Source organism: Hyalella azteca, unplaced genomic scaffold, assembly GCF_000764305.2.
Source record: "Hyalella azteca isolate HAZT.00-mixed unplaced genomic scaffold, Hazt_2.0.2 contig6656, whole genome shotgun sequence".
In the NCBI taxonomy this organism is placed as follows: domain Eukaryota; kingdom Metazoa; phylum Arthropoda; class Malacostraca; order Amphipoda; family Hyalellidae; genus Hyalella; species Hyalella azteca.
This window is the reverse complement of record NW_025936811.1, coordinates 78348-90165: the sequence shown is the minus strand read 5'-3', so window position 1 is coordinate 90165 and position 11818 is coordinate 78348. Positions and strand designations below refer to the sequence as shown.

General features: G+C 40.7%; 1 protein-coding gene across 1 annotated transcript; it reads left to right on the top strand.

Annotated features, from left to right (window-relative positions):
• Positions 1-1738: 1738 nt before the first annotated feature.
• LOC108666612 lies at positions 1739-5698 on the top strand. Its single transcript, XM_047880937.1, has 5 exons — positions 1739-2055; positions 2119-2227; positions 2931-3077; positions 4540-4689; positions 4948-5698. Exons 1-5 carry the CDS (start codon positions 2032-2034, stop codon positions 5187-5189), a joined length of 672 nt encoding a protein of 223 aa, XP_047736893.1. The 5' UTR covers positions 1739-2031; the 3' UTR covers positions 5190-5698.
• The last annotated feature ends 6120 nt before the right edge of the window (positions 5699-11818 follow it).

The window sequence follows — 11818 nt, the reverse complement described above, 5'->3', positions numbered from 1 at the left end:
CATCGAGTGGGCGGATCTTCCGCGTTATGATATAACCCGCAATAATCGACTTCGTTGCCCACAATGCTGCTTGACTGGGTAGTCGATACCATCGAAGGCACCGATTCCCGCCATCGAAGTTCACAGAATGTAAACAAATCCAAAGCCTCTGATTGGTCAGTTGGCCAGATGGTTTTGATAATACGCTTTTAGCTAAGTCTTACGTACGAATGTTTTGATAATGCCAAAATATGGGTGTACTTACGTAATACGTAACTTTTTTGTCGGAAGTACAAAAAGTTACGAAGTTTTGATAATCCGGCCCCTGGTTCTGCTGGCGTTTTGTTGGCTTAGAACTTGCTTGTAGCGTGTTTCTGGCGTGTAGCTTGCATGTTGCAGCCGTGTAGCAAGAGTGCTACTGACGTGTAGCCGTCGAAGTCAAATGAAAACGATCTTCACTAACTTGCCTCCAACTTCCCAATTACAGCGACATGCCATCATGCTCGCAAACCTGTGATCAATTCTTCGCCTCTAAATGTTTTGCTTCGCTCGTCAGCGTTCATTTAAATTGAAGTCGATGTGCAATCACCCGTGGGCTTTACTTGAAATTTCTTATTGACCAATTTTAAGATTGGCGAAGAATAATGGAGAACCCTTAAATTTTTAAGACAGATGTCAGTCTATACAGAAATTTCTGATTATTGGATAATGATAATAAAGACAAATTTCAATTTCATCGATTACAGATTATGTAAATATTGTTATCATGTGTGTGAGTGATCGTAAAAATTTAGTACTGATTCATTTCTGTCGCTGAAAAAATAGGCTCATACTCAACATTCTTGAGTCTTTCCACAGCAATAAACTACAACAAACTGAATTCTGTCAGACGGTAACATGGTAACCTGGCTAATTCTCGTTTCATTTATTCACCGATATCCTTTTCTTGCCTTACGTAATGTTGGGTGCATAATTTTGAGTTCTTTATTATTTCTTCTGCAACAATAGGAATCTCTTCATTCACATCGTCTTAAACTCACTTCTTATCAATTATATCTTATGGCGCGAATTTACTCTGTTTCCTAATTCTACATGCCAGGGAATATAGCCGATGTTGTTCAATTTCTCTTTATAATCGTTTGATTTAGTTTATTGAAATGGTCAAAATTTAAAATTGTAAAGAAAAGCTTATCGTAGTTTGTTACGGTCGGTTAATAATTATTGGCCATTTAAATTCTAGAAAAACGAGAGTATTGATTCACACTCGATGAAAGCTTACTAGATTGTTTAAATTCGCAATGTCACGTATAGAACAATCAGCTGAACATGCAAGGCAGCTTAAATTCCCGCGACAGTTTGCAGTGCTCGCCCTACCCTCAGTGCCCGCCCTGCCCTTAGTGCTCGCCCTACCCTCAGTGCCCGCCCTGCCCTCAGTGCCCGTCCGCCTACCCTCAGTGCTCGCCCTACCCTCAGTGCCTGCCCTGCCCTCAGTGCTCGACCTGCCCTCAGTGCCCGCCCTGCCCTCAGTGCCCGCCCCGCCCTCAGTTTTCGCCCTACCCTCAGTTTTCTCCGCTGTACGGCTGTGTCATTCACAGTCTTGACGCCGGCCAGTGAGGTGTGGCGTCGACGCTTGTCATCAATAAGCATCGCCGTCTAAATTATTTACGTACGGCGTTACTTTTGATGAAATTTTACACCTACACTTTTTTGTGATGTATAATTATTGCAAAGTAATTTTAACCTGTGATTTTCTGTTAGATTTTCTAATATTTTATAGACTGAAAATAAACTTAGCAGAGTAGCAAGTAATGACCATTTGACTTTATTCCGTCTTTGTGTCAGTTTAACGTGAAGACCATCGTTGAGCTAACCAAATACATGCCCTGCTGAACAAATAATACTGCAATATGTAGAATATAATTCCTGAAGCAAGCAAGGTAAGATGGGGATTTCATTTTAATTTTGACCCGTGCAACGATAGTTCAGTCGGAACTTAGTTAAAGAATCAATCCCAAGTTTTCATTTCCAAGTACAACTGGCGAACAAAGAAGAATGGGTCTGGGGTGCTGGCTGCTGGTGCAGCTGGTGCAGCTGGTGCAGCTGGTGCAGCTGGTGCAGCTGGTGCAGCTGGTGCAGCTGGTGCAGCTGGTGCAGCTGGTGGCAGCTGGGAAGTATCCCAGCTTTCAGGTGGCGATGAACGACATCGACTTCGTCGCGCCTGACGTGGCGTACGTCGGGGACTCGCTGTGTGAGTTGTGTTCTGTGTGAGTTGTGTTCTGTGTGAGTTGTGTTCTGTGTGAGTTGTGTTCTGTATGAGTTGTGTTCGGTTTGAGTTGTGTTCTGTGTGAGTTGTGTTCTGTGTGAGTTGTGTTCTGTGTGAGTTGCGTTGTGTGTGAGTTGTGTTGTGTGTGAGTTGTGTTATACATGAATTAAATTTTGTATGAGATATTTTCTATGCATGCTGTGTTATAAGTGAGCTGTGTATTGTGCACCTTGTACGTGCTAGGCCGCTCTCTGTGTGAGTCATGTTGGCAAAATCATGTTGCAGCATTGTCATATTTTTGTCCATACCAAGAGCTAACCTAACCAATCAGAATACCTTAGTCGTCCACTGTGCTGGTCACGCGCTACAACCGCCTGTACTCAAGTTATTTATATTAAATTAAAATATCTTACAATGTAAAAAGTTCTAGTACCGCGCGGGCGTTTGGTCTCGCTGATTTCATGTGTTGCACTTCTAGCCGCGTCTGCTATTTGTTTTTACTGCGGATTTGGGATTGCAAGAAGAATGTAGATGTAGTGGTTCCATGATAATTAAGCTTTGCACGACGACTTAAGGTGTCTTTTCAAAAATATGTAAATTTAATAATTACATGTACTTCAATAATAATTATATGTACTTCAAATCTCACATTTAATAATTATATGTACTTCATTAAATCTCCCTCCAGGTGAATGCCGTGCAAAATGCCTGGTGCAGGAGCAGTGCACAGCGGCGACGTACGAAAAGCTCTCGTCTACGTGCAGCCTGTCGTACGCAAGTCAATGCGAGACCGAAGTACAGAACAAGACCGGCGTCGTGGGGCTCTTCAAGTACGGTGGGTATACAAGGATCTTTTTCATTCTAATATACCATTTGATATGTATAGTGCAGTAAATCTTAACAAGTTGAGGTAAATCCCTGATTTTGTAGACATTCTAGACAAATGAGGATAACTCATTCCCAGCTACTCACTCTACGGGTAACAACTTCATGTGCGATAGGTGGATTAAACCAGCTCAGTACCAGTAAACTAGTCATGAGTAGCCATAAGTGAACTATTACTTGTACGAGGAATATTCGATACTCCGAAGTCTCTCTCAACAGGAACAAATTGGTGATTTCTTAATAGTTTTCAGCGTTGAATTTTGTTAATAGAATTGACCTCTACTAAGTCTACTAGCAGGCTATGTCGAATCGAAGTTATTAGGTTCAACAAGCGCCTTGATTCATCATCTCTCCCATTCAATGTTAGCTTTATTGGAAAGTGTTTTCCTTCAACATTACTTCAATTCAACCGTGATACAGAAATCATGTAATCCGTTCACTCAGTGTGGAGTAAATGCATCTCGATTGTTTATGTTCCGTTGATGCGAGACGGCATGCATGCAGGTCCCTGGTTCTGTGGATATCGGTTAACACAACACAACACACCACTACACAACACAACACAACACAACACAACACAACACAACACAACACAACACAACACAACACAACACAACACAACACAACACAACACAACACATCTTCATAGGACTTGCACTTCAAGCCTGGAATTATCCTAGTTGCACGTCTTTGAACATTCTCTAGTAAATTTATGTCCTTTTCAAATCTCGGTGACAACACAACGTTTCCAAACTCTAGATTCGGGCGCACGACAGCAACAAACAACTGCTTCATCTCTTCTGCATCTAGGAACTCGTATGAGCGTCTGATTAGTCCAAGAAGTTTGTTGGATGTGTTAGCTTGCGTTTCAACATGCTTAGAAAATTTCAGCTCCTTGTCGACATAAACTCCGAGATCTTTTTCCACACTAGACTTTTCAATCATTACTCTCTCGTTGCACCCATGTCTTCTCATACTGTAATCTTGCTGTTCATTGTTCTTCCCGAGGTGAAGTACTTGACACTTGTCAGCATTAAATCGCAGCTGCCACGCATCAGCCCAGTTAACTAAACTGTCAAGATCATCTTGTAATTGCGCTTTATTTGACGCATGCTTCACTGTATTATAAACTTTTGTGTCGTCGGCATACATGGAGCACACGCTGGCAGACCGTTTATAAAAGCAACGAACAAATAGGCCCACGAACGCTTCCTTGTGGCACGCCACTGCGCACTGATACCCAGTCTGACACGGTTCCGTTAATACTGACACGTTGTCGTCTACCTACTAGAAAACCTCTAATCCATTGGAGTACGTTTACCTCATAGATAGGTTTAGAAAATCTTCCTCAAATACTATTGAACAATGATAAAACTACCTTGTAGAAAATTAGTTTGTTCAACAAACGGCAGACACGGTCATCAGGGACGTGTTCATCAGCAAGGCCCGCACAAGTAACGGGTCTCCGGCGCAGCTGCAGCAGCTGTGCAGGGCAGAGGGCGGCGAGCCTCTCGTCATCAAGACGAAGCAAGTCAGAGACAAGGCCCTGCAGCTCGTCTTAGGTGAGACGTGTTCTGACTACGCTGCGTACTTGTACTGTACAGTAAACCTATAGCTACCGCGCATCATACCTGTACGCATTATGCCTATACTACGCATAACAATTGCATAAAGCATCTCGTCTGCACCTATAAATAGCTTCCTCTATTTTTACCTTGTTGTTAATGAAAATTTTAAAGTTGATTTATAGATGGCTAAGTTGAATCGCTATGATATTAATTTCCCTTACTCCTAATAATAAGTTGATGATTGTGCCGCAGAGTCCGGCGTGGTTAGCACGCCTTACCCCAACAAAGTTGCGTGGATCAGCGCGTACAAAGCAAGCACCACCTACGCCTGGCCTGACGGTTCCTCCGTCACCAACTGCGCGTCTGCAGTCGCAGATCTTAACGCTTCTCACAATAACGATGGCCCAGCAACGATGCTGGCTGCGGGAAACGTAATTTTGCGCACGTCCGCGGGGAAAGTTGTCCTTTTTCCGGTACTCTGCCACAGATATTAGGTTGACCTTGAGCTGTGTTGTCTTGTAGTGAGGAGGTATCATTTTCACTTGGTGGTCTTTTATTATTGTGAGTATGTGTTCCCTTCACTTGCTAGTCATCGATTATTGTGAGAAGGTATCCCCCTCACACGCTAGCCATCGATTACTGTGAAGAGGTATCCCCCTCACACGCCAGCCATCGATTACTGTGAAGAGGTATCTCCCTCACACGGTCACACGCTATTCATCGCTTGTTGTGAGGAGGTATCCAACTCACACTCTTGTCATCGATTACTGTGAAGAGGTATCTCCCTCAAACGCTAGTCATATATTCTTATCAATGAACAGAGTAGAAGTTTGCACAATCAATCTTTGCATGGTCAGAGCGGACGATGATAATCCGTTGAAAGTGAACTCGTGTATCGCAATCCTACTTGCCAGCTGTATTCGATATGGTAGTCCAGTATTGGTACTTAGAAGGATCGTTAGTATTTATTGTTATTTCGTGTTAAAATTAAGAGCACACGCCTTCGCCTTCTTCAAGTATAGACCTAATATAGACGCCTACTCCTCCTTCGTAATCTTTATCCTCTCTTGCTAAGGACACATCATAGCCCAAGACTTTAATTTGTTCATGTTCTGAAAAATTAAAATTAAAAGTAGAAAAGTATTTATTTCTTGCTTGCAAGTAGCAATTATAATCATTGAAAATTGTGAGATTTCAAGCACAAGTACGCCATTTGTTACAATGGGAATTAATTTATTTTCTTATTTAAAGTAATTAATCGTCTACACAATCAATTAACTAGGCAGATAATGTTGGTACACCCAGAGAAATGAGTGGGTTGAGACAACTCATTTGAATAAGCCAAATTCCGATAAATGAACGCATCTTTGCACCCACTTGCCAGTTTGTGAGTCAAAATGACTTCGACATACCTTCTGTTCGATGTCAGCAATGACTTATACGTATGAGTCAAGGCTAGGTCCGAATAACGCAAAAATTGTCAAGTCTGTTAGAAAAAGTCCTTGATTTTTACCTTTGTAATCTATGGAATTGGCATCGTAATATTTGGTAGAGCCTACGAAGAAATACTTCTCCACGAATTGTTTATAGTCTTCGACTGTCTCTCACCATAATGAGCTCTATCATTTAGTTCACTCAGATTTCTCATAACGGATTATGTTTCATTTATTATGAATAGTGAAGGTAAAGCAGAGGTCTAGTTCAGTTTGCAAAACAAAAGGAACGCCGAGAATAAACTTCGTTCGATGATCGCCAACTCTTTTAAACTGACGAGTAACTTAGCATAGTCTAGTCAAATTACTTAGAGTAAGTTTTTTTATGGTACTCCCCAAAAAAGATTCTCATTTAGCGGTTGAATAATGGTAGGTGGCCGATTCACGCCTGATTCACTCGTAAGTCGACCGTGAGGCTCTTCCTAGCTCGGCTCGTAAAAAGTTCATAAAATGAGATTTGACCGACGCGGCAGTAAGGGACATGAAGCTTGATTAAGAATTTTTTCAGGAAAAAACAGCCATAGCGCTAGTTCCTGAATTATCTTCGGGCATATCCGACTTGGTTGCGCTTCCACTTCAAGCAAAGAGCTTAACACAACTATACATGAGAATTCCTTGAACAAAACTTTGATAAGTTTTCATTAAAAATGCTTCCGAAAAGGAAAGCCTAAATTTGAAGTCAATGCATATTTTGGCTGTGAATGTATAAACAGAACTCCAAAAGATTGTCATGTCTATTGCGCTGAAAAAATATATTGATTTGATAGGCATTGAAGTGTCTTCAAGCAGTTCACGATAGTTAAATCGTACTTTTAATTCTTTTTTTCTGTTTTTGTGTCGCACGTTCCATAACCATGGCGACTCGGTCACCTCAGTGTTAAACTATGAAGACACCTCGATATTCTGCTGGTCGATGGTACATTTGACGGATTACAATACCTGCGGTGATATCGTCCATTAGGTTCATGACATTATGCGTGGCACATTAGCTGCACCAACTTCGTTACTTTTTATTGAGGAACCCCGTTGAGTTTTGCCCAACAGGTCAAAAACTACCTCTTTCTGATCTCAAATGACCCACTAACTTTGCGTTATTCAGCATTACTGAAGCTTTACTTTGTCCTAGAGTTTCTCGTTACAGCGGACAGTCTAGGTGATTATCATCGATCGGAGTTGGAAGTTTCACCAGCAATGATAAGCTCAGCCACCCCAGATCTGTCATAGTTAATTGGTTCTCTTCATAACTGTTGCTTCAACTGTCTGCTTTGCAGACAACAGATCTTTTCACTCAACCGAACTGCCTACTTCATAACTGTTGCTTCACCTGTCTGCTTAACAATTGTTGCTTCAAGTGTCTGCTTCACAACAGTTGATTCAACTGTCTGCTTCACAACTGTTGATTCAACGTTCTGCTTCACAATTGTTGCTTCAACTGTCCGCTTCGCAACTGTTGACTCAACTGTCCACTTCACGACGGTTGCTTCATTTGTCTGTTTCACAACATTAGCTCAACTGTCTGTTTCACAACTATTGCTTCAACTGTCTGCTGCGCAGCTGTTGCTTCAACTCTCTTCTTCACAACTTTTAATTCAACTGTCCGCTTCAGAACAAAAGAATCAACTGTCTGTTTCACAACTGTCTTCAATTGTACGCTTCAAAACTTTTGATTCAACTGTCTGTTTGACAACAGTTGCTTCAGCAGTCAACTGCATAACCTTGGCTTCCACTGTCTGCTTCATAACTGTCTCTTCACCTTTCTGTTTAACAATTGTTGCATCAACTGTTCAATTCACAACTGCTGATTCAACTGTCTGCTTCATGACTTTCTATTCAACTGTCTGCTTCAGAATTATTAAATGAACTGTCTGCTTAACATTTGTTTCTTCAACTGTCTGCTTTACAACTGTTGCTGCAACTGTCTGCTTTACAACTGTTGCTTCAACTATCTGCTTCACAACTTTTGATTAACTGTATATTTCACAACTGTTGCTTCACCTGTCTGCTTAACAATTGTTACTTTTGTAGCCGCGCCCCCTGCGTTCTAATTTTTGCACCGCGATTTTTCTTGTCAATTTTTGCGATCATTCAACAGTTATTTTTTATATTTTTCTGTTAAATTTGTACCCATTTTTCCATTAATATTTTTTGTCTGTCGATCTTTACCATCATTTTCATTCAGAGAAAAAGTCTGTTCACCTTGATCATCCGAAGCGCGTCACTTTCATTATGTTAGTCGAGAAACACTTTGTGCTTCACTGTTGGTGAACCTTTATTCTTTATTGTGAGTTCTAAATTTGTGCGTGATATTTGTGAATCTTGTGACATATAAATTCGAGTTTTGATATTTAAGAATAGTAATTTTGTTAGGAATAACTAGGATTAAGTATTATTGCTACATCTTAAGTTTGTTATTCTTTGTTTACAGAACCTAATTCGGTTATCACGATTAGTTAGCTTCAGTACGAGCCATCCGCTGGGTTTATTCCGAGTTCAATCTAGTTAACTTTAGGTTTATCTTGTATTTATTTTGAGTTCTCATCGGTGCCTTCCTGTCAATAAAGTGCTAAAAATCTCATGTTCACTTCCCTGCACGGTTAAAGTTCGAGTGTCTCCATTCAACTGTCTGTTTCACATTTGTTGATTCAACTGTCTACTTAATAATTGTTGCCTCCACTGTCTGTTTCACAACTGTTACTGCAACTGCCTGCTTCATAACTGTTGCTTTCACTGTCTGCATCACAACTGTTGCTTCACCTGCCTGCTTAATAAGTGTTTCTTCAAATCTCTGCTTCACAACTAGTGATTCAATTGTCTGCTTCACAACTAGTGATTCAATTGTCTGCTTATCGACTTATGCTCCAACTATATGCTTCACAACAGTTGACTCAACTGTCTACTTTACAACTATAGCTTGACCCGACTGCTTAACAACTGTTGCTTCAACTGTTTTCTTCATAATTGTTGATTCAACTGTCTGCTTCAACTGTCTGCTTCACAACAGTCTGCTTCACTACTGTCTGCTTCGCAACTGTTGATTCAACGTTCTGCTTCACAACTGTTGATACTACTGTCTGCGTCACAACTGTTGACTGAACTGTCAGCTTCACAACTGTTGCTTCAAATGTCGTCTTAACAAAGATAGCTTCACAACTGTTGCTTCAACTGTCTGCTTCGTATCTGTTTCTTCAACTGTTTCTTCTCAACTGTAGGTTCAACTGTCTACTTCACAACTGTGGCTTCAACTGGTCTGCTTCACAACTTTCAATTCAGCAATCTGCTTCATAACAATTGACTCGACTGTCTGCGGTTTCTTTAATTTTCTGCTTCACAAAAGTTGCTGCAACTGTCTGATTCATAACTGTTGTTTCAACTGTCTTCTTCACAACTTTTAATTCAACTGTCTGTTTGACAATTGCTGCTTCTACTGTCAACAGTTGCTTCCACTTTCAGTTGCTTCCACTTTCTGCTTCACAACTGTTGCTTCACCTGTCCGCTGAACAATTGTTGCTTAAACTGTCTGCTTCCCAAAAGTTGATTCAACTGTCTGCTCCACAACTGTTGCTCAAACTGTCTGCTTCACCAATGTTGCTTCACCTGCACAACTGTTGCTGCAACTGTCTGCTTCACACACAACTGTTGCTTCAACTGTCGGCTTCACAAATTTTGCTCAAACTATCTGCTTCACAACAGTATAGTTTGTTTGTTTGTTGTTTATAGTTAGTTTCACAACAAACTATCTGCTTCACAACTATTGATTGACCTGTCTGCTTAGCAAATGTTGCTTTCACTGTTTGCTTCATAACTGTTGATGCAAACTGCTTTCTTCATAACTGTTGATTCAAACTGTTTGCTTCATAACTGTCGATTCACACTGTTTGCTTCACAACTGTTGCTTCAATTGTCCGCTTAACATCTGTATGCTTCCATTGTCTGCTTCACAATTGTCTGCTTCGCAACTGGTGATTCAACGTTATGCTTCACAACTGTTGATTCAACGTTCTGCTTCGCAACTGTTGCTTCACAACTGTTAATTAAACTGTCAGCTTTACAACTGTTGTTTCAACTGTCGTCTTAACATAGGTAGCTTCACAACTGTTGCTTCAACTGTCTGCTTCACATCTGTTGCTTCAACTGTTGCTTCAGTTGTCTGCTTTTCAACTGTTGGTTCAACTGTCTATTTCAGAACTGTTACACAACTATTGCTTCAACTGTCTGCTTCACATCTGTCTGCTTCGCAATTGTTGCTTCATTTGTCTGCTTCACGACTTTTATTTCAACTGTCTGCTTCACAACAATTGAATCAACTGTCTGCTTCATAACGGTTTCTTCAATTGTCTGTCTCACAACTGTTGCTGCAACTCTCTGATTCGCAACTGTTGCTCCAGCTGTCGGATTCACAGCTTTTTATTCACAACTGCTGCTTCAACTGTCTTCTTCTCAACTTTTTATTCAACTGTTTTTTGACAATTGCTGCTTCAACAGTAAACTTCATAACCGTTGTTTCCACATTCTTCTTCACAACTGTTGTTTCATCTGTTCGCTTAACAATTGTTCCTTCAACTTTCCTCTTAGCAACAGTTGCTCCAACTGTCTGCTTCACTACTGTTGCTTCCCCTGTCTGCTTCACAACTGTTATTGCAACTGTCTGCTTCACACACAACTGTTGCATCAACTGTCTGCTTCACAACTTTTGATTCCACTGTATACTTCATAACGTTGCTTTAACTGTCTACTTCATAATTGTTGCTTCCACTGTCTGCTTCACAACTGTTGCTGCAACTGCCTTTACACAGCTGTTCTTCATCTGTCTTTTTCACAACTTTCCATTTACCTGTCTGTTTATCAACTGTTAGTTTGACTGCCTACTTCATAACTGTTGCTTCACCTGTCTGCTTACCAATTAATACATCAACTGTCTGCTTAACAACATTTGCTCCAATTGTCTTCTTCACATTTGTTGCTTCCCTTGTCTGCTTAACTGTAACTTCAACTATTTGTTTCACAACTGTTAATTCAACGGTCTGCTTCGACTGTCGTCTTAACCAAAGTGGCTTCACAACGGTTGCTTCAGCTGTCTACTTCCCAACTGATGCTTCAACTGTCTGCTTCACCACTTTTGACTTGACTGTCTGTTTCACAACAATTCATTCAACTATCTGTTTCATAACTGTCGCTTCAATTGTCCGTTCCATAACGGTTGAGGAAACTGTCTGCTTCACAACCTTTGCTTCAACTGTTTGCTTTGAAATTGTTGATTTAACTGTCTGTTTCGCAACCAACTGTTGCTTCAACTGTCTGTTTTACAACTATCGCTTCCACTGCCTGCTTCACAACTATTAAATGAACGGTCTGCATCACTGCTGTTTCTTCAACTATTGCTGTCATTGTCTGCTTCACAACTTTTGCTTCAACTGTCTGCTTCAAACCTTTTGATTAAACTGTCTGCTTCACACCTTTTGATTAAACTGTCTGCTTCACAATTATTGCTTCAACGGTCTACTTCATAATTTTTGCCTCCACTTTCTGCTTCACAACTGTTGCTGCAACCGTCTGCTTCAAAACTGTTTATTCAACTGTCTGCTTCACAACTGCTGCTTCAACTGTCCTCTTCACAACTATTTTTTAAACTG